We start from the raw sequence: 26,539 nt of genomic DNA on the forward strand, positions 1-26,539 counted from the left end.
AAGAGTAAAAATATTTGATGTATTGGCCTGGCCACCTTCACTACTTCCTCCTCCTTCAGATCTGTGGGAGAGAGAATTCTGTGTTTCTTCCTGTTTTCTGTGACCTAGTTTAGTAGGGTAGTTGTAGTTTGAAGATCAGATAAGAGGAAGGAAAACAATTCGGGAAAGGATTTGGTTTGGTTTGGTTTTATGTTTGTTGTGGGGGGTTTGTTTATGGATCGAGAATCGCATCTGATTGCCCAAGGAGTGGATAGTTGCAGTAACGGCTTTGCCACGATCTCAATCATCGCCGTCTATGCCACATTGTCTCTCATTGATCTCTTCATCGTCTCTGTCGCCATCGTCCAGGTATTTCCTTCCCTCTTCCTTCCCTCTTATCTCAGTAGTTGCAATGCTTATTTATTAGACTATTGTGTGTGTGTGTGTGTCTCTCTCTCTCTCTCTCACCTCCGTTTCTTGTAGTTTCTTTCTTTTCTCAGTACAGTAGCTGTATCGCTTGTTAAAATTTTGTTTTACCATGTCGTCTCTTAATATTGTCTGAATGTTTCCTTTGTCATCACTGTAAATTCGTTGCAATGACTTTTGTTTTTTCATGCGTTTTCTTTTTTTCTTTCCGTAAATGAAACCTAGCTGCAAGTAAGTAGGGTTCATACATCCCTACCCCCCTACCAAAGAGGAAATCAAAGAAAAACGCAAACATGAAACAAAATGAGGTCTTTCTCCAGGCTTTTTGTACCAAGCGCAAGCAGAGATGTCCTTATTGGGATGTGTAATTGAACATCATCAAAATTTAATGCTCTATTGAGTCCCAATGGAGAAAAACTGATGTTAGGCTAAGTTGTAGCCTCACTAGCACATACAGATGCATGTGTGTGATGCATGCACACACGCATCTATGTGTCTGTAATTGTATGTATATTTTGCATATATGCTATGCTGTCTTGGTCAAGAATCCTCTTCTGTAGTCCTAGATTGGCTTGTAGCATGAGGAGTCACGTGGCTAAAGAAAGTTGTGATTGTCCTCTATCGATGACCTGTTGTGGGTATGTGTGTGGCAAGCATCGAGACACACACATTGATCGGAAACTCTATTTCATATGCTTGCATGACGTTACTAAAACCACCATGTATGTTGGAAGAACATAACGTCAATCAAATCTTCAAATTCCAAATCTATCATTGGAATGTCATGAACCTCTTTTGCGATGTTGGGATCACCCTATTCTAGTATAGGACTCACGTGAGAGCAACGATCCAAAATAGCATGTTTTGTTTGCCTTTTTTCCTCCTTGTTTGTGACCTCCCCGTGATTATTGTAATTAGTTCTTCAAATAGACAAGCAATGGGGGAGATTACTAAATACATGCTTTCTGCGATTAAAAAACCCCAGTAATCAGTGGGAGAAAGACTGGGTTCTAGCACGTATTCAAGGGGTTCTCATCCTTCTCTTAGGTTCTCTTGCATAAGAATTATTTTCTTGTAATTGGTAATAGATTCTTCTTGTGATCATTTTAGATTCTCAGGGTGTGAAGACCATCTTGTACAAGAATGTACGTAGTATACAGATTGTTTTTGAAGCATACAGTAGATCATTCAAAAATCAAATGTAAGATTTACGTAGATGGGTATATGCATAGTACGTAAAATTCGTGTTCGTCTAGCATAACATTCGTTTTCCTACGTTGGAAAACGAATGCGAATGTTATTCAAACATTCTTGTGTTTTTTTCCCCTTTTTTTAAGGTTTCTCTTTTGTTTTTTTCCGTTTTTTAGGTTTATTTATCTCATAATAAATAGTTAATCCAAAATTATGGTATTTACCATTCTTTGAGGGTGTTTACCATACTCGAATGATGGAAACATTCGTGAATGTGAATGCACGTATGGTACGTTTGGTTCATACTATGGGTATATGTCTTCATTAGCTTAACCTCTTTCCACTCATTCTACCCTCTCTATTCCGGATCATGATATTCTTGTTCACATTCTTATTTCCATGCCCCTTTTTTCATGTTCGTTTCTTTGTGACTATGCGCAAACTTGATTCAAATTAGTTTCTTATTATGATTCAAGCGAAAGAAAAGAACTTTGGGATTAGTTTTTACGTGTGCTTATTTTCATACATATACTAACAAACTGGGAATATTTTGTCCATATATAGCTCCAAACTTCTGACATTGCACGAATTATTGACAAAATCAATCAATCAAAGAAAAATAGCCCTCATGAGTTATGAAATTTGTCATTGCAAACACTGATAAATGTGAACTTGCTGCATCTGAAACTGATTTGTAGCATTTATTGCAGCTATCAAGGCTTTATCTACGAACTCAGTATAGGATTTGCAACCGGCAAAAGGTATTGAATCCTAAAGCTTATTGACAACACTGAAGAATTTTAATATTATTGTCATGTATATTGGTATTGTCAAGCCTTTATCTCAGAGATGTGTATCTTATTAAAAATGATGTAAATTCTTCCGTAAAGGATATTCTGCGCCTTCTTCAATTGTTTGATGTGAACTTCACAATACACATAAATACTCATGAAATGTAATGGTGTGGACAAAGATCATCAATACTTGGGATATGTGATGGATAATCCTGTGCTATTACTTGATGAATGACCCTTAGCCAGTTTGTTATTTTCAATGTCTATGATTTGAACTATACAAATTGAACGGTTGTATATTATTTCAGGTTTTCCATTGTCTTATTGGAGCATCAAATCTTGGTGCGTCATGTGTTTTTATGCTAGGAACGAAGTAGTTCAAATATTTTTTAAGCTCTTAGCATACCGTTTTGCTATGCAGGTTACCTTGCATATTTTGTGCTAACGCCCATTGCAAAGTGTTACGGATGGTCGTGCTGGTCATATGCATGTGGATTTGCAGTTATGGGTATGAGAGACAACCTTTCTTTCTGCTTTTTGAATTTCTTTTCATCTGCCAGCCTGTGGATAGAAGAAGATAGAAATATTGAGAATCGATTAGATAGGTATATAGAGTTACAACTACAGAGATGGGATATATGAAAACAAAACTTCTATTACATATGAGAGTAGCTCACAATGGTAGTTTTCCCATGCACTCCCACCTTAGAGCTTAGATAGGATATGGACCAGCTCACTACAAAATGGGGACTAACGATCAACCCAGCCACTGTGTAAGAGAGTGGATTATATTCTTTATTTGGTCTGAGTGTAACATTAAATGTGGAAGTCAGTTGATAGTAGTGGAGATATTCCTTTTCTGTCAACTGACTTGTCATTTAATATGACCAACTCCCTAGGTACAGGCTAGTGCTAGACAGTACTTATCTTGAAGTCAATGACACATACTTCAAGACTAAGTACATCGTAACTTGCCCACAAAATATTCTAGTTGACTTGATTAGCCAATCCTATTACCTATTTCTCTCTTTCGTAAATACATTGTGTCCTACGCATCTAAGGTTTCTTAGATTAATCCATATCGACCCATATGGTCGAGTTGCACACTAGCCGCTCCTCATTTGGGGCGCTATCACAAAATGTGCACTCTAAGAGCACATATGGGGATAGATTTACAACTTGGGGCTGATCATTGATTATATCTATCAAAAGGAATAAATGTGTACATACATTTTTTCCTTTTTCTTTTCATGGATCATCTTGTAACCCTGCTGGTCTTGTGATTACCTCCAATGGAGTAACAATGATGGGGTCAAGATCAAAGCAGAAATACTCTGATTAGGAGGTAGATTTATAAACCAATGGATTATCCAAACTTAATTGAGGTAGATGCCATTAATAAAGCTGTATAGATAAATATGTAATGTACTGAGAAATGGGCGACCCGTACTAACCTTGCTTGAATGATGGAAAAAGCAATGGGTCTATCCTTCCAACATATAACATTTGCCAATAGCGTATGCTTGTGGGCCCAGGCCAGGGTTTCAATAAGCTTTTGCCAGTATCTACACCTTGAAATCAAGAACATTATCCAGTGCTTTTCTGTTTCTCCACATAGAGCGGGATGTAATCCTCCAATCCTTTCTGTTAGATACCCTTTTAGAACTGAATATTAAAATTATATTAAATCGATCAGTTGTTTGAACCTACTCTCGAGTTGGAGTTTTCTTGCAGGACTTATGCCGCTTAAACATACCTACCAATCTAAATACCTGGAAGATGCTCCCTGGATCTATGTCCCATTTGCATTTCAAATAGAAATGAGATATAAATTATCTATGTGCCACTGTGACGTGAGTAGATGACTCCAATATGTGGGGATTAACGACAAACCAGTTGTCACACATAAACCAGGCTAGAATTTTGTGCTAAAGAATAGAATTGGTTGGATAAGCTGTATGGCTACCAATTTTGTTGATGATATCCCCAAGGGTAAACCTTGGGTTAGTCTTTTAAGAGTAAGTTTGCAGTGACTTAACTCAGAATGTGGAAAAGTGGTTCCTGGTTTGGGAACTACCCCTCTAATGGGAGTCTTCATGGCCTTATTTGCTGTGTTCTTAGTTATGATTTTGGAAATTTATAGGTCACCATTCTTCATTGCTGCAATAACTGGGGGTTAGTCATTGATTCTGTCTTCATTTTTATTTCTAGCTCTCAGACCAATTCAACATTTTCAAATTAATTGTCCATTACTTACCACACTTTTGATTATTGGAAAGATATGTCTAAAATCACCAACTCCATGATGGAAGTAATAAAATAAAATAGAAATAGAAGATGGATGGTCATCTCTAGTGTTTGCCGTATGCTTGACGGAATGTTATTCCCAGAGGGTAGATGCAGCATTCTTAAAAATCCTGGTGTTGAGTTGCAGTCACTATTAGCGATGGGCACGGTTTGGTTCCGTTTCAAGGCAAAGAAACTGAACCGAACTGAAACCGAACCGTTTATATAAAACCAAACCAAACCAAACCGTTTATGAACTCTCAAGTATTTAAACCAAACCATTTTATGAAAAAGTAAACCAAACCATTTTATGAAAAAGTAAACCAAACCATTTAAACCCAAACTGTTTAGGGAAAAGTTGAAACCAAACCGAACCATTTATTAAAAAATTTAAACCTAACCATTTAAGTCAAACTAATTTAACATCTAAATAAATAAAAATACATTAAATTAAATAAGCATTTAAGTTAAATCTATTAAATCAATAAAATAAACTTTAATTGAACCATTAAATTAAATAAACATTCAAGTTAAATTTAATTGAATCAATAAAAAACCATTAATTAAGCCATTACATTAATAAACTATTAAGGTAAAAAAAAGTTAACCAAAAACCTATAAACCCGAGTTTTAAAACCGAACTGAACCGAAATCAAACCGTTTATCGAAAATCCAAACCAAACCAAACCATTAAATATTTTTGGAACCAATATACCGTTAAACCAGGGCTTAATGGTTCGGTTCGGTTTGAGCTGAAACCGTGCCCATTGCTAGTCACTATTCATGATGTGCTAGGAATGCATGGTGATTATCTGAACCGAAACCGAACCGTTTATAGAAAATCCAAACCAAACCAAACCATTAAATATTTTTGGAACCAATATACCATTAAACCATGGCTTAATGGTTCGGTTCGGTTTGAGCCGAAACCGTGCCCATTGCTAGTCACTATTCAGGATGTGCTAGGAATGCATGGTGATTATTTTCGAAAGCACATAAGAATGAAAATAATAAAATAAAATGAATTCCAAGAAAAGAAAGTTTCCACACATGCAAGAGTTCAGCAAATGGACGCAATTGTATGTTGACAAGATGAAAATACATGAATCAAATGAATATAGACTTCTTCTTACCAATTTGAATGGAAGGTTTACCTCAATTTAAATGACCTAAATTGAATAATGAAAGGAATATTTGTGGAAATGTTCAATGATGGTTTGACTGACTTATTTGTATTATATAAGTTGCGAATTTATGTTTTCTAATTGTATATTTTCGGTGACTATTGCAGCTGTTCCACAGATAATATTTTTGGCTTCATTTCTGCTATTGTTATCATTCTGGTACTGCTTCAGCCTGTTATTATCAAACTTCTCAACTTTAACAAGATTTTTTGATCAATTTCGAAAAACCTTTGAATGCAAGTAGCATTAATTAATGGTCACCTGTCTGTCATGTATATGAATCTTATTTCATGAGATTACTTGATTCCCTTTGTATTGTCCATGGATGATGCAGCCCCTAGGAAGATTTGTGCTTAGCTAAGAGAAAGATTTTGTACAAAAAAAGAAAGCAAAATGCAAACTATGACCACTGTCATAAATTTATGAATATATAAAAAAAATATGACCACTTCTAGGTCTACATAATAATATATATAAAAAATTTTGGTCTTTGATATAGGTTTAAATAATATAATGATAAAAATAAGTATCATCTAGCTCAATCCATTAGGTATTGTGGGGTCCATGGGTTGAAGTTAGGATTCATCTCAATATTAAAACAAATATACTTTGGCACATAATCTATAATTTGCCTTCACAGCTATCTGATACTACTCATTTAAATTTGCAGTCACACACAGTAATTATTCCTTTTGTAGTAAGTTGCTAGTTTTTGTTTCTTTTCCTCCTAAAGAGTATTTGGCACTTCTATTTCCCTTTGTTATCTTTATAAAACTATTCTTTAGGAAATGCCTGTACATTCATTTCATTTGAAAATATGTTTTAGGTTGGATCTATGTCACCAAGCAACTGACAAATATGAGGACGAAGAAGAAGAAGAAGAAGAAGAAGAAAATAATAATGATGGTGATTATGTTCTTCTTCCAGCCTTGAACCGACCAGACACTAGGAAACAATCAAATGCTATTAGTCGAAAATGTTGCCCATGTTGGCGATTTCCTCGGATACGCAGCCGGCAAAAGTTTGTTATTGGGGTAGGTGTTTTGCTTTCAGGCTACTTTGAGGTTTATTCTCTCCACATTGAGCGTGTATATTCGTGCTCTTGGATTGAACATATTCATGCATGCATGGATAGCTTAAAATTCAGGATAGAGTTGTACATGTTTGCCATTTTGGTTGCTGTGCAGCTATTGCATGTGTTTCTAATCACTATTCTAATAGATTATTATCTTATGACTTTCTAGGCTTCCAACTAGGTAGGTTTTTATTATGTCAGTATTCACTAATGGAAACTGATTATTTTGAACCTTCATACATTTATTACTCTATAACAGGGTTTGGATTCCGTTTGTGCGCTTACTCAGAACAGATGATAAAATACAGTGTTATGGGTAAAACATTATCTGGGGATGGGGTTTTTCTGAAAACAAGTGTGCACGTATATCTTATTAGCTAGATCTGTAGGATCAAGCATAATGATAATGACTAAGAAACAGGAAAACAGGTAATTTTGCTATAAAAAGACTGCAAAATAAAACCTGAAATTTAGGTATAATTATAGAAAACAAGATAAAATAAATTGTATTACCGATTATAGTAAAAGATATATAATATTTGTTCATCTAGCAATGACCATGATGATGGGATCATGGTCATGGTGGATGTGGCCTATGTACACAACAAGAGTTGGGAACAAGACTCTACATGTGCAGCCTTTGATTAACTTGTAGCAAGAGAACATTGTGGCGTTTCTTTGTGATGAACTGTTGTTTGTTATATTGTCATTATTCTTTATAGCTCATAAGTTCTAGCAAGAATAGTCCCATTCAATTACCTTGCATAGTAGGTCAAATCCTTCTTTGAAAAGAGGCATTGATATCTCTAGTTTATCTAATTAAAAACAACAAAACAGCAAACATAGTGTTGATTGTTAGAAATATTGAGAATCGATTAGATAGGTATATAGAGTTACAATCACAGAGATGGATATATGAAAACAAAACTTCTATTACATATGAGAGTAGCTCACAATGGTAGTTCACCCATGTGGTCACACCTTAGAGCTTAGATGGGAAGTGGACCACCTCACTACAAAATTAGTGGGGAGTCGGGACTAATGATCAACCCAGCCATTGTGTAAGAGGGTGGATTATATTCTTTATTTGGTCTGAGTGTAACATTAAATGTGGAACTCAGTTGATAGTAGTGGAGATATTCCTTTTTTGTCAAGTCACTTGTCATTTAATATGACCCAACTCCCTAGATACAAGCTAGTTCTAGATAGTACTTATCTTAAAGTCAATGGCACATACTTCAAGACTAAGTACATCGTAACTTGCCCACAAAATATTCTTCTAGTTGACTTGATTAGCCAATCCTATTAGCCTACTTCGCTCTTTCCTAAATACATTGTGTCCTACTCATCTATGGTTTCCTAGATTGACACCTTATCGACCCATATGGTCGAGTTGCACAATAGCTACTTCTCATTTGGGGTGCTATCACAAAATGTGCACTCTATATGGGGATAAATTGACAACTTGGGGTTGATCATTGATTATATCTGACATTAATGGCCTTTATTTGTGTACAAGGGAGACATGATCCAAATGGACGTGGGCTATGCCCATGACCAATTGCTATGGCCTGATCTTTTGTAACCCCTTTGGAATGTTGTTGTCGAAACCCTACGTATGTAGCCCTTGATTAACTGGTAGCATGAGTGATGGAGGTAAAGAAAGTTAAGATAGTTTTTTTGTTGATGAGCTATTGTGGTTGTATTGTTGTCCAACAACTTCTTTTTGTGTCTATTGAGTTGTAGAAAAAACAGTCCCAATCATCTAGAAAGAAAAAACATATGATATGGGTCAGGGATTTGCAGAACGTGTCACAAAGGAGACATTTTTTGTTTTAACATTAAAATCATTAATTATATGTCAAAATGTGGAACCATTTTCCAGTTTCAGATGGGCTGGGATGCACTTCATCAATGCTGTTTATGTTAGCTCCATGAACGTATGAGGTTTCAGAAAAAAAAATCATGTTTGCTTATGTAATATGTATGGAAAGTACTTGTAAAAAACTATTCTTGTTACTTGAAACTTTCTTACAACTTAACATTAGCTTCATATTGACATCCTTTGTAAGACTATTGCTATATGTTTTCTAATTGGCAATTGTTTTTTTACGATAGGTTATTATACTTATATGCATATTGACAGTAGTTTTTGCTGTCTTAATCTGGATTGGTATGGAAGATGGAAGCTCTATCAATTCAGCCACACTTGCTCAGGTTCCCATTTTCCTTGAAAAGATTCTCGAGATTACTTTAAACATCTCCAAATGAAAATGAAAAACTTTTAGCCTCTGTATTTTCTTTTAATATTTTGACAGCAGCAGATATCATGCATATTGATGCACCTTAATAACTTAAATAAGAAATCGGAAAGTTGTGAAATGGCATGTTTCTAAAATTTATCGTTATATATTATGCAACCCAGTTTATTTGCAATGGACCTATATTTTTCGCCCTTCCATTGTCTATTTTTTGCATCAGAGAGTTGAGGAATATCTTCTCAGTACCATGTATGACTATAAAGTACTCTAGTAAAGAAAGTGAAAATACAATATCCGCAAAGATATGTTATCAAGGAAGCATAATTATAGCCTAGAAATAAACCAAGTACTAAAAAAGGAGTGTTACAGTGAAAATGTACAAAAGAAAATTTGTTCAATGAGAGAGAGAGATGATGATGATAATGTGTGGGCATAGCAGATCTACTCAGATATCTTTGCTGTTGTCATCTTGATTTCGGGAGGCGGCCTTGCTGTATATGGTCAGCTCAATTAAACAATCAGAATGATGTTTCAATAAGTTGGTGGTCAAATAAAGAAACATGTTCTGACCTCTGATTCCCTCATAGTGTGTGTACAGGCCTTATATTGTACCATAAGATGAAACGCGTTCGTTCAGACACTGCCTCACGTGACATAAGAAAGGTAGATCAGTTGTATGTGTGGATGTTTAAAGGTAGCTCAATAGTGTGAATATTTATTGTTTTCTTGAATGTCACGTGGTTTCATCTTCTTGCAAGTGCGTAAAAATATAATTCAGGTTATTGTGATGTTTCCCTTAAACTCATGTTAATTTGATTCATTAGTTTTATTAGAAGGTGCTGATTTGTATGTTTATCCTGAAGGTGGGTTATTTTTCTAATAGGGTTCTGGGCTGTTTCCACACATAGTTTTTACATATTAAGTAACAAATTTTGGTTCAGAAGGCTGAAATTCATTGTGGCTTGGGTAGCAAAGTGTCTTGTATAGCAATAATGGCATTGTGAGTTTGATCTTCCAATTATGTAGGATGAGTGCAAGAATAATCCATAGATCTCTTTTAAATGAATAGATGTCCTTTGAGGGATGTTTGCAATTTCTCTTCATTATTCATCATTCTATGTTTTAACGCTGTTTGGTTTCTTTCTCAGCTTTTCTATGTACATAGGTCAACCCTCACTTGATTTGTGCTTGGTAATTCTGGATAAAATTCACTAATAAGAGTTTACATGATGTTGGTCACTATGGAGAAAGAAAGAGAGGAAAAAATAGATATTGATGTCTTTTAAAAGGTCAAATTGGCCTATAAGACCAAACAAGAGATGGATATTAATATGTTATCTCTCTGGTCTTTGAAAACAAAAACCAAAATAAATGTAACAAAATGTTGTCTCACCTTTGAGAAAAAAGTAAAATAAATAAATAAAACTAAAATGTGGTATTGTCTTTGATAAAACTAAGCTAGTAAAACTGTCAAAGGTAACAGATATTCTCATTAGCTAAGTACTTTACATTGTGACCTTAGATAGACCGCCACTTTTTCCTTTCAAAGATCTCCAACCTGGGCTGATCCAATGTGGGCAAGTCTCCGATGTGAAAGGAAGAGAATAGAATGACTATTAGCCACTGTTTTGGAGCTTCTTTTAAGACTAGGAATAGATAGCATGCCAAAAATATAGAACTGATAGTTGTTTCTTCAGGTTGCAGGACTGGCAGTTATTTCAGTTGTATGTTTTTCATTACGGGGATTTTTGGTATTGTTCACTGATATACCGGTAAGATTTTGTTGCAGTAGGTTTATTTTAGTTTAGTTTTTGTTATCAAGTGAATTTAAGTTGGTAATATGCTCAAACTAATTTGCAGGCCCTCGATATACTGCGAGTTCAGCATCTTCAACGTGATCAATATCCTGCTCTTCTATTCTTATACTATTTCATTGGTATTTTATCTAATTACTTAGAATTGGCATGAATACATCATATTCTCTTTTCTTTCATCATGATGTTATGACCAGAAGATGTTGGTGTATATAGGAGAGTCAATACCTTCAATAGTGGTACTCTGGGTCTTGCGAGATCTACCGTCTCGTTCTGTTGATGGTCGGCCACCTAGACTTATTATTACCGATGTGGGTGGGTATCATCCCCAATGACACCTTAATTCAGCAGCGGGTTCATTTCAATTGAAGAGGTGATAGGGACATCAGCAGTGTAGAAGATTTTATAAGGAACTTGGTATGACATGGACATCTGGTAAGACTATAAAGGGATCTTCACGGAATGAACATTAGCATAAATCATGCAGATTTTATATTCAAAATTCTTTCAATGAGGGGGACATGTATGAAGGATCGACGTCAAAATATTGGCATATGTGTGACCTGTGAGGATCACGGAGTATGGAGTCATATTTTCAGAAGATAATCAGCAATTAGCCCTCAATCTTGTATTTCTATGAGTTGAAAAGAGTTCTGTACAGTATCGTATGGAGGGTGTGATGGCATAATAGGTATTAGGTTATTTCTCTTCCCATGGAAGGCTTGTTCAATTTTGAGACAGCAGGCCCAAATGTCTATAAACTTGCCTTTGTGAAGTTTCAGCGATACACAACAGTCTTCAAAACAACTCTATTGGTGAAGGAGAATTATACATTACGTGTATATTATTTAGTATTATTCCTTGTAGGAATGTAGTGAGCATGAAGTGCATAATATTCATTTTGAAAAGAATCTACTATAACATCATGTGTTGGTGCAAGTTCAAGAATCTCTTAAATAGTGGCTGTCTCAAATGTGACATTGTTCACTATATATAAACTGCAAGCTCAAAAATCCCCTCAATGTGGACTATCCGTCTTAAATTGCTATAGTGTGCTGTAACATATCCACAGCATGTAATAGCACATAAATAGGTATTTGATTCCGTTGAAAGCCATATTTAGCTGCCAATGGGTGTGGTATGCTGCTGAATAACCACTCTACCATCCATGTTTCTATGCATAATATTCATTTTGAAAAAGACTTTGGATAATTAATCCTCTGGCTGTATCAAGTGTGACATTATTCAGTCTAAGCTGCAAGCTCAAAAATCCTGTCAATGTGGGTTATGCATCTTAAATATGAAAGTGAGTAGAGTGAGTACTTAACTCCTTTGAAAGCCATATTTAGCTGCCGAAGAGTATTATGGTATGTTGCTAAATAACCGCTCCACCATACATGTTCCTAATGCATCTTATAATCTTAAGTTTGATCTGTTATATCACAACAAATGCACTCTATTATGTTCCTACATCAAATAGCAATGCTTATTCATCCTCTCTTGCATCATAACATTATGCTTCTATACATCCCTTCAAATTTGAAGCTTTTGCCACTTCACCACCACAGGACAATGGTGGTGTTGAAGCTTGAGCAACAGCAACACACCCTAAGGTTACCAGCATCCAGTCATACTCAAATCTAATTGAGCTCAAAATTTATTTGCTTTTGACATTCCTCTTTACTACTTTATGATAGTAACTCAAACAATATTCATTCCAGGTCAGTTCTACTCAATTTGAACCCTTTCCTTACAATGAATGCCATAAAACATTTGGGAGAAGAAACTCAATACAGAATAATTAGAAATCCTACAGACAGTATAGTATCTCCCTTATTTAGGAAAAGAGTGGAATTGTCTCTTTTATTGGTGGAAAAAGCAGAATGAAAATCCAATGACAGTGGTGAAGGCTATTATTGATCAATAGTACATCTTATTTATTGCATAATGTCCTCGATATTGATATCTATCCACTATGTTGTCAAAGTTTTCCATGTTTTATTATGTTGTTCAAAATAAGTTATCATCTGTTGCTACCTTTTTCAATAGGCACAGAAACAAGACAGAATTTAGGTGTCAAATATGTTGAAAAAGCACGAAATTGCATCTGATTTGTACACAACGCTGTCATGTGTCTATTTTAACAATAGAATGCAAGGAATTCAATAGATATCAGCTTCAATAAATTAATGAGAATTCTCATTAATAGAATGAGGACTCGTGCCTGGTTCTATCATGAAAAAAAATCATAGAGGTGATATATAATCTTTTCTATTCTGGAGGTCCTAGAGATGTTTGTGAGTATAAACAAAAGGCTCTATTACTTGGTATGATTTATGTTATCTTATTTCGTATAACTACTAGGGCATAGTTAAGAAATCATTTTCCATTATAATTGCCCTTCCTTTGCATTACCTCCCAGAGTCTCCAGCATCATCATTCATACTTCTTTCTTCAACATTACTTACTTTGCATACTAGTACTACATTGTTCATACCATTCGTTTTCCCTCCTTGTCAGGAAAGATGCCCTTCCTTTGCATTACCCCTCCAAAGTCTCTGGCATCATCATGCTTCTTTCTTCAACATCACTTTGCATACTAGTACTAAATCGTTCATACCATTCATTTTCCCTCCTTGTCAAGAAAGATGCCTCTGGAAAAAAAAACGTCTCATGATTTAAGAAAAATGTATATATTATTAGTATATTTTCAACAGGTAAAATCAGTACACTACGGAAAGTAAAGCATAAAGGCTTCAATAATAAGTAAACTGAAATGTTATATTCTTATAACGATTCAAATGACGAAACAAAGTTAAAATTATTGTAAAGATTTCATGTACCATTATCAACTACACACCTGAAACAAAAATGTCCTGGTATTCATCATCATCATAAATGAATTGAGGTGGCTGACTATCACCAACCCCTACAATTGTACTGCCACTGCCCATCAAACAAATCCGCAAAAACATTACCTATCCATTGAAGTTTTTCAACACAATTAACTACATGTTTTAATCGATGTATCATATTACATATCCATTCAAGCCTTCAACAGATTTACCATGTTTGTATGATATCATGTTAACTATCCATTCAAGTTTCAATACAATCAACGATGTTTATATAGATATATCATATTGACCATTCATTCAAGTCTTTTAACAGGATTATCCAGGTTTCATAGATGTTATGCACATCTACCTTCCAGACATAAAGACTGCCTGATATTTATCCCTGCTTGCAGCTAAGATCCTCTCTTTTAGGGACTTCAATGATGGCAAAACCTGGAATGCTGGAGTCTCTGTCAAACAAAACATTGTATATATAAGCGAATATACTAATTGTACCCAAACAAGAATCATACTTAACCTTACCAAGATCATTGATACAAAGAGACTGTGAAATTCCATTTTTTATGATGTCTTCTAGAAGCTTCCTTGGATCTGCAGAGCTAGCTTGACTTAGCTCAAAGCGCTGCAGACAATTTGCTACTTAGAATGTACGACGAACCAGAATTATGGTCAAGAAATCTTCTCAATAGTGTAAAAAATTGCAAACCAAATGCTCAAAAAAACCTCAAAAGATATTCAGTAATGAACCATGGATGGCGTTACACATCCATACGTATATACATACATCCATACCATAGATAATACATCCATATAGATCTGTATCAGAGTTATCAAGCACAGCATTCAAATGAATATACAAACACCAGCATCATATGCATCATTTACAGATCACAAGAACCAAAGGTAAACTCTGCTGTATCTTCAAATGCATATCTAGTGTAGGATACCTTGTAGACTTCTGCTGTTGAGCACTCCTCCTTAGGCTTCACAAGAACCAAAGGTAAATTCAGAGGCAATGGTGGCACATCTTCCACAATCTGAGGCAAACAAAGCACTTCTCAGTCTCCACACAAAAAATGTATATCAAATTCATGTCCAAATAACATTTTCCTTTCTGAATAAAAATTCATTCCTAAACAAATTTTGCATGCCCCAAATAAATGAAAATGATACAATGGTAATCCATCTCTAAGGATTTAACATGATAATCAACTGTTTAATCACCTCTCCTCTTCCAGTACAGTAGGCAGACCCTTTGGAGAAGAAAAAAGGCACATCAGATCCAATTTCTCCTGACCAAGTTTGGAGCTCTTTCTCTTGGACAAGATGTCCACCTAACTTATTTGCGGCCCAAAGAGCAGTTGCTGCATTTCCACTTCCTCCTCCAAGCCCTGCACCAGTAGGGACTTTCTTGTCCAAATGAATCTATCACCATCATCATCATGATAATAAGACATACAAACTATGAGAATACAACTTGACAGTATTTATGTTTAGGCTAACGAAATCTATATGACGAGAACATTTAAGTTGTTCAAAGATCATTATTGGGAGTTTACTATTACCCAGTAGTATGTATTGGATCCTGTCTTTCTCCGGAACAAATTCAGCGCCTTTATAATCTGGACATTCACCAGTGCAGTGCGTTTACCAGTTAAAAGTGTTGGCCCTGATTAGTTATAGATTATAATTTTCTCATGGATGATGACAATGATAAACCTAACAACAATACTATATACATGCATTCAAAGAATTGTGGGATTTATATTTATGCTCTAACGGCTGATGGCTTTAAAAAATCTTGTTGAATTGGCATCCTTCATTTTTTGTGCACAGGATATTGGGCAGGGGAAAGAATTCATACCAGATTTTTCTCATCCAAAGGGATCCCTGGTACATTTGTTGTTAATGAATCTTTTGTGGTTGAAGGTGAGATTGAAAATTTAATAATGTCACCCAAGCTAACCACCTGAAAGAGCAACAAAAGTAAAGCTAACGACAGAAATTTGGACTCCAAAAGTGGGTATACAATGCTCATTTAAAATAGCACCAAATCCTCCGTTAATTTTTGGATGTTTACCAGAACTCCAAATTCTTCACAAGTTACAAGAATACGCTTATGAAGGCGCAAAATATTATACTGCATTGGCGTATTCTTGTCATTTTTGAAAATTTACGTGTTTGCTGGTAAACACCTAACATGTCTGGTGTATTTTGGTGTTTTTCCTGTTACATTCATAATCCACAACAAAATTGCATACATGGAAAAGAGATGCTAAATCGTGATAACCATCTGGCCTTTTACTTGTAATTCGAAGGAAAACATTTATCTGCAAGTAACATAAGAACTTTGTTAATAGCATAGCATAAAGAATATACACCAAATCTACCCTGGCATTAAAATTGGACCCAGGTTGCATAGACTAGAAGGCAATACAACACTGAGTAAGTTCTCTGTTGTAAATCTAACGTCATCCAACTCATCATACAAAACCTCAATAAGCTCATATACAAATGGATGCATGCTTTTATGTACACATGGGTTAGAATGGTCAATTTTGAGTTTTGAAGCTAGAAAAACGTAGTCTATGCCTACAATGAACATGTGAAGAACCCAGATAGAAATCGTAACTTTTACAAAGACTCCTGAACTTCTCCAACCATGCATAAGCAAGGTTGTTAAGTACGTTAGATACGGTACAGATACTATACATATATAACGTATTAATACGCGTATAGTACCTCCCAATTTAAAAATACATAAAATACGTTTTTTAATATGTTAAATACTTACAAAATAGGTATTTTACGTATAGTATGTTAAATACTTCTAGAATTTGAAAATTATTTACCTTTCTAAAAAATATTTGTAATATTGTAAAAAGCATCTATGTTATACACAATTTTGTGATGTACATTATAGTTCTACATTCTAAAATGCATAAGACATTTGAAGATTTCATATCCTAAAATACTTATAATATAGATGTCGACATTCACTTATTCTATAAATCAGTGTAAGTGTGTATCATGATGTTCTACATCAAATTGTAATTATTTATAATTATGTCTTCATAGATTGAGGAATCGTCTATGATTATCACACTCAGGATAAGTTTCTCTCTTCTTCTCTCTTCTTCATCTTCTACCTTTTGTGATTATCACACTTAGAGTCAGGACAGAAACCTTCATCTTCTTCTTCTTCTATCTTCTGTGATTATCACACTTAGAGTCAAGACAGGTTCCTGTCTTCTTTTCTCTCTTTTTCTTCTTCATCTTCTTCTTCGTCGTCATCTCTTCTGTTCTTATTTCTTTCTTCTTTTCGTTTCTTTTTCACTAAAATCTTTTTTTTCTTTTGCTTTTTGTTGGGGTTTTACTTACATTTTTTTATAAATACCTATTATACCTGTTTTTTCAAATGTATGTTAAATATTGTATTGGACAAATGTAATTGATATCTGATTAAACAACATTGAGGTATAGTATGTACTATACAAATTATGAGGTACTATACGTATTTAAACGTTAAATATGGGTACGTAAACAACCATGTGCATAAGTAATAAGACTTTTCATCCAATGTGGCCAATGTAATCATTTATTACTCATTGGGTTCGAAACACTTATAGTTACATGAAACAAGGTTTATGCCTTGGGGTTTGAAGATTTCATTTTTGAGAACACTTTGTAAAACCAAAAATAGTGCTTTGGCTGACTATAATAGAAAAGATAAATAGAACAGCAAAAGTCTGTAGCATAGACTTGCTGGAGATGAGGTCGAATTTAGAATGCTAGTGTGATACGCTTACAGTTCAGGTTGATTTTGGTTTTCAAGCCATGATTACTGCTTATACAATGATCGATTCCAGCAAAGTAAAGGGAAGAAGCATTGTAGAAAGGCAGTAAGCATCAAGGAAAGGATTAGAACAAAATGGTAACATCACTCTTTCTGCTGACCATACATGAGAAGGATGATGTTTGTTTACACCAGAAATATAATATAGCCATTAAAATTCCAGCCTCGGAGAAGCTGAATTCCTGTTTCCTATTAGTCTGTCCAAATGTTCAGACGGAGCTATGGAGGACATAATACAGGATTTAAAGCAACAGAATTTCTGTCTAAATTTCGAGGCAGATATTATCAAGAGTTTCCTCTTGTTTTAATCCGTTCTAATAAGGTGTGAGATCTAGAGAGATACAGAGAAATCATACCTGGCTCGCGAAAAGGGAGCCAGGTCTAGCCTCATAACAACAAACATTTTCTAATTGTGACAATCAGAGAGAGAGAGAGAGAGAGAGAGAGAGAGAGAGAGAGAGAGAATATACCTTACAAGGAGAGAATAGTGTTAAGTTACGGAGGGAACCAGTGAACTTGCTGCTTAGTTCATCAAATCTTGACTTTGGATCATAAACGATCTGAAAAAACAAAGATGGATGGGAAGTAGAAGAGAGTAATGATGAGGAGGAGGAAGATGAAGTGGAAGATGAAAAAACAAGATGAGTGAAGAAGAAAAGCTCGGAGACAAAAGACGAAAGCTGAAGATTGATAATGGAAGAAGACGATGATGAAAAAGAAAGTTGTAACATGAAAGTCTGAAATCTAAAGATGGAAGAAGACGATGATCGTCTCCATAACACGGTAAAAGATGAATAAATGAAAAAAGAGGGAAGATAATTAATAATACAAAGAGAGAGAGAGAGAGAGAGAGAGATGTGCACACCTCCACCTTCTTGTCGCTGTTGTTATTTACTGGGCCATTATTATTGTCTGATGTTGCAGAATTAGCAGCACGCACAGATAAGAAGGAAGATGAGAGGAATCCGTTCTTCCGGCTGATTCTGGAGTGACGAAGAAGAAGAGGAGGAGGAGAGCTCTGAAGCGCAGGAAAACAAGAAGAAGAAGAGAGAGGGAGTGATAGATATGGAGGAGGAGAAGAAGAAGAGATGGGCATGATCATCATCGGCATGGCCATTTTCAAGCGACCCTTATCATTCCACTTCCACGCCCTTTCTCGGAGAGAGAGAGAGAGAGAGAGAGATTGTTGATTAAGAGAATATGTATGAAGTATATATATAATAGAGACTCGAGAGGACCGGGGTGAACCCAAGACTGCAATAATGCTTGTAGTGTAAGTTGTAACAACTTACCACTAGGGTAAGCTAAGTATGATAAAAAAATAAACAGAGATTGTTGATTGTGTTCTCTAATACTTCTTCTTGTTTGATTGATTAGTTCCGCACACTCATCAGCGGACAAGGTTAATTATGTATGTATGTTTGTGCATATGTATATTATGTATGTGTATATAATGTACATATAATGTATAATGTGTGTAGAGAGGACGGGGAGGGGAGGCTCGTTTCTATTTGCAACCAAATCATAATTAGGCCTGGTGAGGAAACCGCAGACACGGACGGTGTAGGACACGTGGCGTGTGTGATCTGCAACATTCAATCTCTATCCACAAAAAACGTGTGCCTAAACCTAACCCGCGTCTGACGAGCCTTTGTCACATCTAACCTGGGTCTGACAATCGGATCTATCACATTAAACCCGGGTCTAACAAGCCTCTGTCACATCTAACCCAGGTTTGACAAGCCTCTATCTCACCTAGCCTAGGTCTGACAAGCTATTCTGTAACACCTAACCCGAGTACCCGATTAAAAACATATGTAAGATTACTCAAAAATATCAAAAAAAAATTAAAATACAAAATTGCATGATTTTACATATAAAAATCACATGATGTAATGTAATAAAAAACTATGAGATCAAGGCTCTTGTTCAAAGCATGGCAAGATACACCCACAATTTTTGCAGCAATTTGCACTGGAGTCTCTTGAAGGTAATGTCAAACCATCACAATGCAAACACCGAACCTTCTCAGTGTCACATATTGGCAACCGCCTCTTAGCACGACGAGCATCTCTTTGTAGTCTGCTAGTGTGTGTTCTAGTCGTGTTTGGGGAGCTGGCAATAAGTTCTTTTGAAATGTTGCGCATGGCTCTTGTTTTCGCACCAATTTGTTACTTCCAACTTATTGAACCTCCCGATGCCATATTGGTTGTTGCCGATGCACCCATAGATAAGAGCAATTCCTTTAAAAAATCTACCATGAGTTGTCGACAACACTCAAGAGCAACATTATTCATTGCTCCCCATCCTTACTCGAGAAGTTGAAGTGCTTCCATAGTTTGATGTGCTTCTAACTTTATTTCTTCCCTTTCGTCAACTTCTACATTCATCTCGACTTCTGCTTCTTGTGTTGACTCTAGTTCTCTATCCATTGCGGCATCATCCATTCGCATTTGGGTTGCATGATCTATAAATGGTAATGATCCACATAGTGATGGCATATGTCTCTCAACGATCATCCGAATGGCAAGCAAATGCTTACATTTATTTGCAAAGTTTTGACAATCACAATATGAACATTGGAGTTAGACATTGTACCATATAGTGGGAATGGTCATGCGTAATATTCGAAACCAATATCGGGCCTTGTCCACAATATGCACTGAATTGCTATTGGTCACATATCTTTCTAGTATCCTCTCAGCCTCTTTAAGTCTTGACCTTTGATCCTTACAATTTGCACGGGGTTGGAATCTACCACGCTCACATATCTCTTGTCGTTGCATGTACCATTCTACCACGGTCTCGCTGATGCAAGTGCCAGAGACATTGTCCCCAATTAAAACATGCACAAGATCAATAATATAACGGTTTATTCTTCCTCTCAAGGCAATGTACTTGAGAAATTGCCAATGTCTCTCCATAAGATTGGTAGTGTCAACATGTCCATAATTGAATAGTCTACCAAACTTGGGCCATAGACTGCCCCAAACACAAGTTTGTCCACACCATCCACCTTCGATATATCGCCAAACTCTAGGTTTGTCTGAGTATTATTGTCTTACCTCCTCACACATAGCATTGAAGGATGATCTGCTAATGCAATGCATGAGTTGACACATCCTTTGATAGAGGGGGTTTCTTTCAGCAGCACTCACTTTGGGCAACAAGTTGTCAACCCATGATTTGTTTGCATGGAACTGTCACAATAAAAGACAACAACGTGTTTGTGAGCGTTCATGGAAAAGGTTAAGTGCGGAAGCAATAGAAAACCGAACACAGAAAATAAGCAGGTTTAATGGAGAGCTTGAATATACACAGTACGCAGGAGAGACAAAGAGAGAGAGAGAGAGAGAGAGAGAGAGAACACACAGAAACTCAATTCAAAATAATACTCAATCTGTACATAGAATGTGCCCAATGAGCACTTTTATACAAGTCCATACGGACTGACAATAGTACTGGCACATACTTCAATGCTCATAACTAAGCTCTACACTAACTCCCAAAATATATTCCTACATGGAATATCTTTCCAACGGCCTCGCAGTTTACGCACTGCTACGGCTTCTCGTTACGCACCGGTTTGCGTACCGGTTTACGCACCGGTCCGGCCTAACCGATCAGCCCCAACCGATCCGGTTCTCGGCTTGCACAACCAATCCGGACAATGTTGAGCTTGTATCTCAACACTCCTCCTCAAGCTCAACTTGAGGTTCCATCTGCTCTTTCGGATCTGCGCTCCGGTTCCTTCTGGTTTCACGCCTTGCTCGCGCTCCTCGACCTGTTCAATTCCGCGTGCCTCGACCCTTCCGGTCGGCTTGTCTGCTCACACGACCCTTCTCAGCTTCTTTGTTGTTGCGGTGTTGGCGCCTCTTCCGTTGCCTTCTCTTCCGCTTGGCTCTTGGTTGATTCAGCGTATCCAAATCAAACATCTGAACCGACTCGGCTTCCTCCGATCGGTTTTCGCTCTCGTCCGAGTTGGCTGTCTCCAACTCGTCTTCGGTCTTCTCGCCCTTGATGGCTTTGTCTCTCCCACGCTTGGTTGGCTTCGGCTCTTTCTTTTGTCTGCTCCCCTTATATCCGCTTTCGGAATCTTCCGCCGATCCGCCCTCGACTTCTTCAGCCGATCCGAAATCGAATTCGTCATCCGACTCGACGTCACGGTCTTTTCCGCTCCTTTCCTGCTCCCTCAAGTTCGGCACGTCGAGGTGACGCAACCCAAGCGCACCCAAGAATTGCTGCAACTTGTCCAGACCAAGAGGCTTGGTGAAGATGTCGGCGTTCTGCCAACCCTCACGCTATGATACCATGAAAAAGATTATGTGCGAAAGCAATAGAAAACCGAACACAGAAAATACGCAGGTTTAATGGAGAGCTTGAATATACACAGTACGCAGGAGAGAGACACAGAGAGAGAGAGAGAGAGAACACACAGAAACTCAATTCAAAATAATACTCAATCTGTACATAGAATGTGCTCGGTGAGCACTTTTATACAAGTCCATACGGATTGACAGAAGTACTGACACGTACTTCAATGCTCATAACTGAGCTCTACACTAACTCCCAAAATATATTCCTACGTGGAATATCTTTCCAACGGCCTCGCGGTTTACGCACCGCTACGGCTTTTCTTTATGCACCGGTTTGCGTACCGGTTTACGCATCGGTCCGGCCTAACCGATCGGCCCCAACCGATCCGGTTCTCGGCTTGCACAGCCGATCCGGACAATGTTGAGCTTGTATCTCAATAGTTCACCATTTGTGACAATCCAAGGTTCACGTTGTCGTGAAGAAAACCGTCCCTTAGCGTAATTGGTGCATAGCGCGCGTGAACCGGCTCTTCACGCGTGCGCGCCCTTTAATGTATACAATAGAGAATTGGGTACAAAGGTATATCCTAGGTAGTTAGATTCGGTAGGTAGGAAGTTAATGAGGGAAACGGCTCCCCTCTTGAAGCTATAAAAGAGAGAGAGATGCGGGGAGACAGGGCATTAATTTTTATTGAGGAGGACGAAGTGTTGTCGGACCGAAACCGAACGCTTCTCCTCTGTTCGTTCTCCATCGCTCTTCTCTACAGGTTTTCGGGAGGCTCGCGTTGCTTCGAGGAACGCCCGTGTGCTTCCGGCAACACCTCCATCCTATCCCCTTTCGTGCGCAGACGAGCAGGCATCAACATCTGTTCGCCGGCCTGTTCGGTTGTAACCGCTCGCGTGCTTTGTTGTTTATTTGTCATTCATTAATATACAAACATTCGTGTCTCTCTGTCTTTGTGTCCATCCGTGTCTTCTGCGTTGACAGGGCCGTGTCCCTGAGTTTCTTTGCTCATACGTAACCGAGCGTCTCTCTCTTTCTCTTTCCCCTTCTATCACCTGCTCTTTGGTTCAAGACCCTGGTGGTCCCGCCTCGTTCTCCACGCACGCGCGTAGTAACGCGACATCTTTGGTGAACCCGACGTGAACAAGGCGGCAAAGAACCAAGAAGATAAGGACGGCATTCGGTTCCCAATCCGGTTCGGTGCGAAGGTCCTCAGCGAGCGACATCGAGGATATGCCCAGGTTAAATGCGAACTCTGGGGTATCGTTTCGGCGGTGAAGGCCGATAAAGACTATCTGATCGGGACAGAGGTGATTATCGAGATGGACTGCCTGCCGATTCTCGGCATGGTTTCCGGATGCGCAACCCCGGACCTGGCAATGCTCAGGTGGATAGCGTACATCAAGTCCCTGGATCCGGAAATACGACACATTTCCGGGAGAGACAATGCCATGGCTGACATGCTTTTGAGGGCGCGATTCGACGACGAGGGCGGCATGGTTTCGGAGGACGAGGAAGTCGGCGTGGACTTCTTCGAGGCGGCTTACGTAACAACCAAAGGGGGGAGCACTCCGGCGCTTAACGATTTCAACGAGAGCAAGTATGATGGGGAGTGGCTGCAGATTGGGGGATTCTTGAGGACGATGACGCCGGACGCGTCATGGACAAAGAACGAGGCCAACCGGATCCGAAGGAAAGCATACTGATTCTTTCTCCGGGACGGATACTTGTGGAAGCACCCGAAGAAGAGAAACGACATCCCGCTCTGAGTAGTGGCGATGGAGGAGGAACAGGAGGAGTTGTTGAAGACCTACCACGACAGCCCCTGGGCTGGACACCGTGGGACGTGGGCCACGTTCGAGAAGCTAAAGGGGAAGTACTGGTGGCCGGGACTGTACCAGGACGTGCATCGGTTCGTGACAACTTGTGAGAGCTGTCAGATACACTCCATAGTCCGACATCGGGACGAGCTTCACCCTACATACCCTCCGGCCATCCACTTCAAATGGATGGTAGATTTGGTGACGATGCCGATGGGCGTAGGGCAGATGCGATATCTGGTACTGGCCCGGGAGGACCTGACGAACCAGGTGGAAGGCCGAGCCTTGTAGAACAAAACGACCGCGGCCGTGTGTCGGTTCTTGATCGAGGACGTGATATGCCGGTACGGGTGCGTCAGGAAGATCGTGGCTGACCGCGGGGAGTTGGACGCCGAAGAGGCCGAGGAGCTGTTCGACCGGTTAGGGGTCAAGCTCTCGCTCACCACAGCGTACAATCCGGAGGCGAACGGGAAGGTGGAGCGCGGACACGGACCGATCGTCAAAGCGCTAGTCCAGGCGTGCGGAGGCCAGGTCGGGAACTGGCCATGACTGTTACCTTATGCCTTGTGGGCGGACTGGACAACGCACAGTTCGGTAATCGGGTTCATGCCGTCAGAGCTCATGTTCGGACAGAAGCCGATCATGCCGATGGAACGGACGATCTCCTCTTGGGCGACAGTGGACTGGAGAGACGAGATGAGCCGGGAAGAACTGCTAACGGCGCGTATACGGCAGCTCGAGCGGAGGCCAGAGGACGTGGAACGAGCGGCGGAGAGACTTCGGACGGCGAGGATGAGGAACAAAGCCCAGTTCGACCGAACGCACCGGCTCCGACCAAAGAAAATCGAGGAAGGCGACTGGGTGCTAGTCTACGACAACAGCCTCGACAACCAGCACCGGGCAACACGGAAGTGAGCAAAGCGGTGGTTCGGGCCTTACGTGGTAACTAGCGCCAACGACAACGGGACGTATCACCTGGCGGAACTCGACGGTACGAGGATGGTGATACCGGTAGCAAGGAAGCGGATCAAAGCGTGCAAGAAGCGCCACGACGGCGAACCGGATCTAAGAGGCCTGGACAACGACGACGAACAGTCCGAAACGGAGGACGAACCGATGGACGAGGAACCGGAACCCGGACCGGTTTTCTCCAACCAGAACCCAATTTTGGCGCATACCGGTGGATGCGCGGTTAGGTGGGGGCGGATGTCGTGAAGAAAACCGTCCCTTAGCGTAATCGGTGCATAGCGCGCATGAACTGGCTCTTCACGCGTGCGCGCCCTTTAATGTATACAATAGAGAATTGGGTACAAAGGTATATCCTAAGTAGTTAGATTCGGTAGGTAGGAAGTTAATGAGGGAAACGGCTCCCCTCTTGAAGCTATAAAAGAGAGGGAGACGCGGGGAGACAGGGCATTAATTTTTATTGAGGAGGACGAAGTGCTGTCGGACCGAAACCGAACGCTTCTCCTCTGTTCGTTCTCCATCGCTCTTCTCTACAGGTTTTCGGGAGGCTCGCGTTGCTTCAAGGAACGCCCGTGTGCTTCCGACAGCACCTCCATCCTATCCCCTTTCGTGCACAGACGAGCAGGCATCGGCATCTGTTCGCCGGCCTGTTAGGTTGTAACCGCTCCCGTGCTCTGTTGTTTATTTGTCATTCATTAATATACAAACATTCGTGTCTCTCTGTCTCTGTGTCCATTCGTGTCTTCTACGTTGACAGGGCCGTGTCCCTGAGTTTCTTTGCTCATACGTAACCGAGCGTCTCTCTCTTTCTCTTTCCCCTTCTATCACCTGCTCTTTGGTTCAAGACCCCGGTGGTCCCGCCTCGTTCTCCACGCACGCGCGTAGCAACGCGACAACGTCTTGAGTAATTACATTAGATATGTCAATATATGATGTCCAAGATTTATCAATGACTATCGCATTTGGCCTTACCCTAGGCATCCTAGCAAATATGACTTTCAAGCAAGTTTCTAATGCCACTTGCTCATGATTTGAGCCCTTATCAAAACTACAAATCATATACCATAATGGGATCCTTATTCCCATGGCATTTGGTGCAACAATTGCATATAATGGGAGGCGAAATTGATTAGTTTTAAATGTGGAGTCGATTGCCCAAGAGTTGTTTTGTGACAATCGCTCACACATTTCCAACATCCATTTGGACCAGGCAAGTAGGGTTGGACATGTGCCACTTTGCCTAGATCTCAGAGTGCATAGGCATCTTGCATCATCAAAGACCAATCAATTTCCGACAATGCACTACCTATTTTTAACGTATTGGCCATGTTATGTACCTCCTTTGGTATCATAAAGAAATTATCTAAAAATGACAAGTTCTAATGGAGTAGCGTTGGACTTGTGATATGCTTCTTTTCGCATGCTCATTCGTGCAACATGCCTTGCACAATCAACATCAAAAAGGTCAACTTTACAACATTCTATTACATTAGGATGGACCGACAAGTGGTACATGTCAAGTCTCGTTCCTAGGACATGACCTGAATGACATTCGTATACATAAATGCTCATGATCCCATGTTTATCCCCTTCATTGACTTTTACATTCAAATGAAAACTACATCCAAAACGCTTTGAACCCTTGTGCAAGCGAGAGCATCCAACCACTCGTCTAGGCACACTTGCGCGATGACAATCATATCTAGTCA

At 39.0% G+C, this 26,539-nt stretch overlaps 2 protein-coding genes across 3 annotated transcripts; one reads left to right on the forward strand and one right to left on the reverse strand.

Moving 5' to 3' along the window:
- CAND3 (tobamovirus multiplication protein) lies at positions 1-11,852 on the forward strand. Its single transcript, XM_087330201.1, is given in 13 exon segments — positions 1-348; positions 2,307-2,357; positions 2,699-2,732; positions 2,812-2,898; positions 5,968-6,019; positions 6,687-6,924; positions 9,054-9,152; positions 9,636-9,696; positions 9,795-9,859; positions 10,894-10,968; positions 11,057-11,132; positions 11,227-11,321; positions 11,323-11,852. Coding segments are annotated over 13 exon segments (1,149 nt in total). The 5' UTR covers positions 1-189; the 3' UTR covers positions 11,380-11,852.
- Positions 11,853-13,366: 1,514 nt separating this feature from the next.
- CDPMEK (4-(cytidine 5'-phospho)-2-C-methyl-D-erithritol kinase) lies at positions 13,367-18,887 on the reverse strand. 2 transcript variants are annotated; one of them, XM_087330392.1, is made up of 11 exons: positions 18,590-18,887; positions 18,195-18,284; positions 16,130-16,198; positions 15,733-15,837; positions 15,434-15,490; positions 15,093-15,293; positions 14,816-14,905; positions 14,391-14,490; positions 14,218-14,317; positions 13,871-13,956; positions 13,367-13,664 (listed from the first exon to the last, which is right to left on the reverse strand). In XM_087330392.1, exons 1-11 carry the CDS (start codon positions 18,839-18,841, stop codon positions 13,552-13,554), a joined length of 1,263 nt encoding a protein of 420 aa, XP_087186518.1. In that variant the 5' UTR covers positions 18,842-18,887; the 3' UTR covers positions 13,367-13,551. The 2 variants fall into 2 exon arrangements, with proteins under 2 accessions (XP_087186518.1, XP_087186519.1); XM_087330393.1 differs by lacking the exon at positions 13,367-13,664 and having other exon boundaries at positions 13,869-13,988.
- Between the last annotated feature and the right edge of the window lie 7,652 nt (positions 18,888-26,539).

The sequence above is a fragment of the Azolla caroliniana genome, unplaced genomic scaffold (assembly GCF_043228905.1).
Source record: "Azolla caroliniana isolate FFs.n. ecotype wild unplaced genomic scaffold, voAzoCaro1.0.p SCAF_14, whole genome shotgun sequence".
NCBI classification, from domain to species: domain Eukaryota; kingdom Viridiplantae; phylum Streptophyta; class Polypodiopsida; order Salviniales; family Salviniaceae; genus Azolla; species Azolla caroliniana.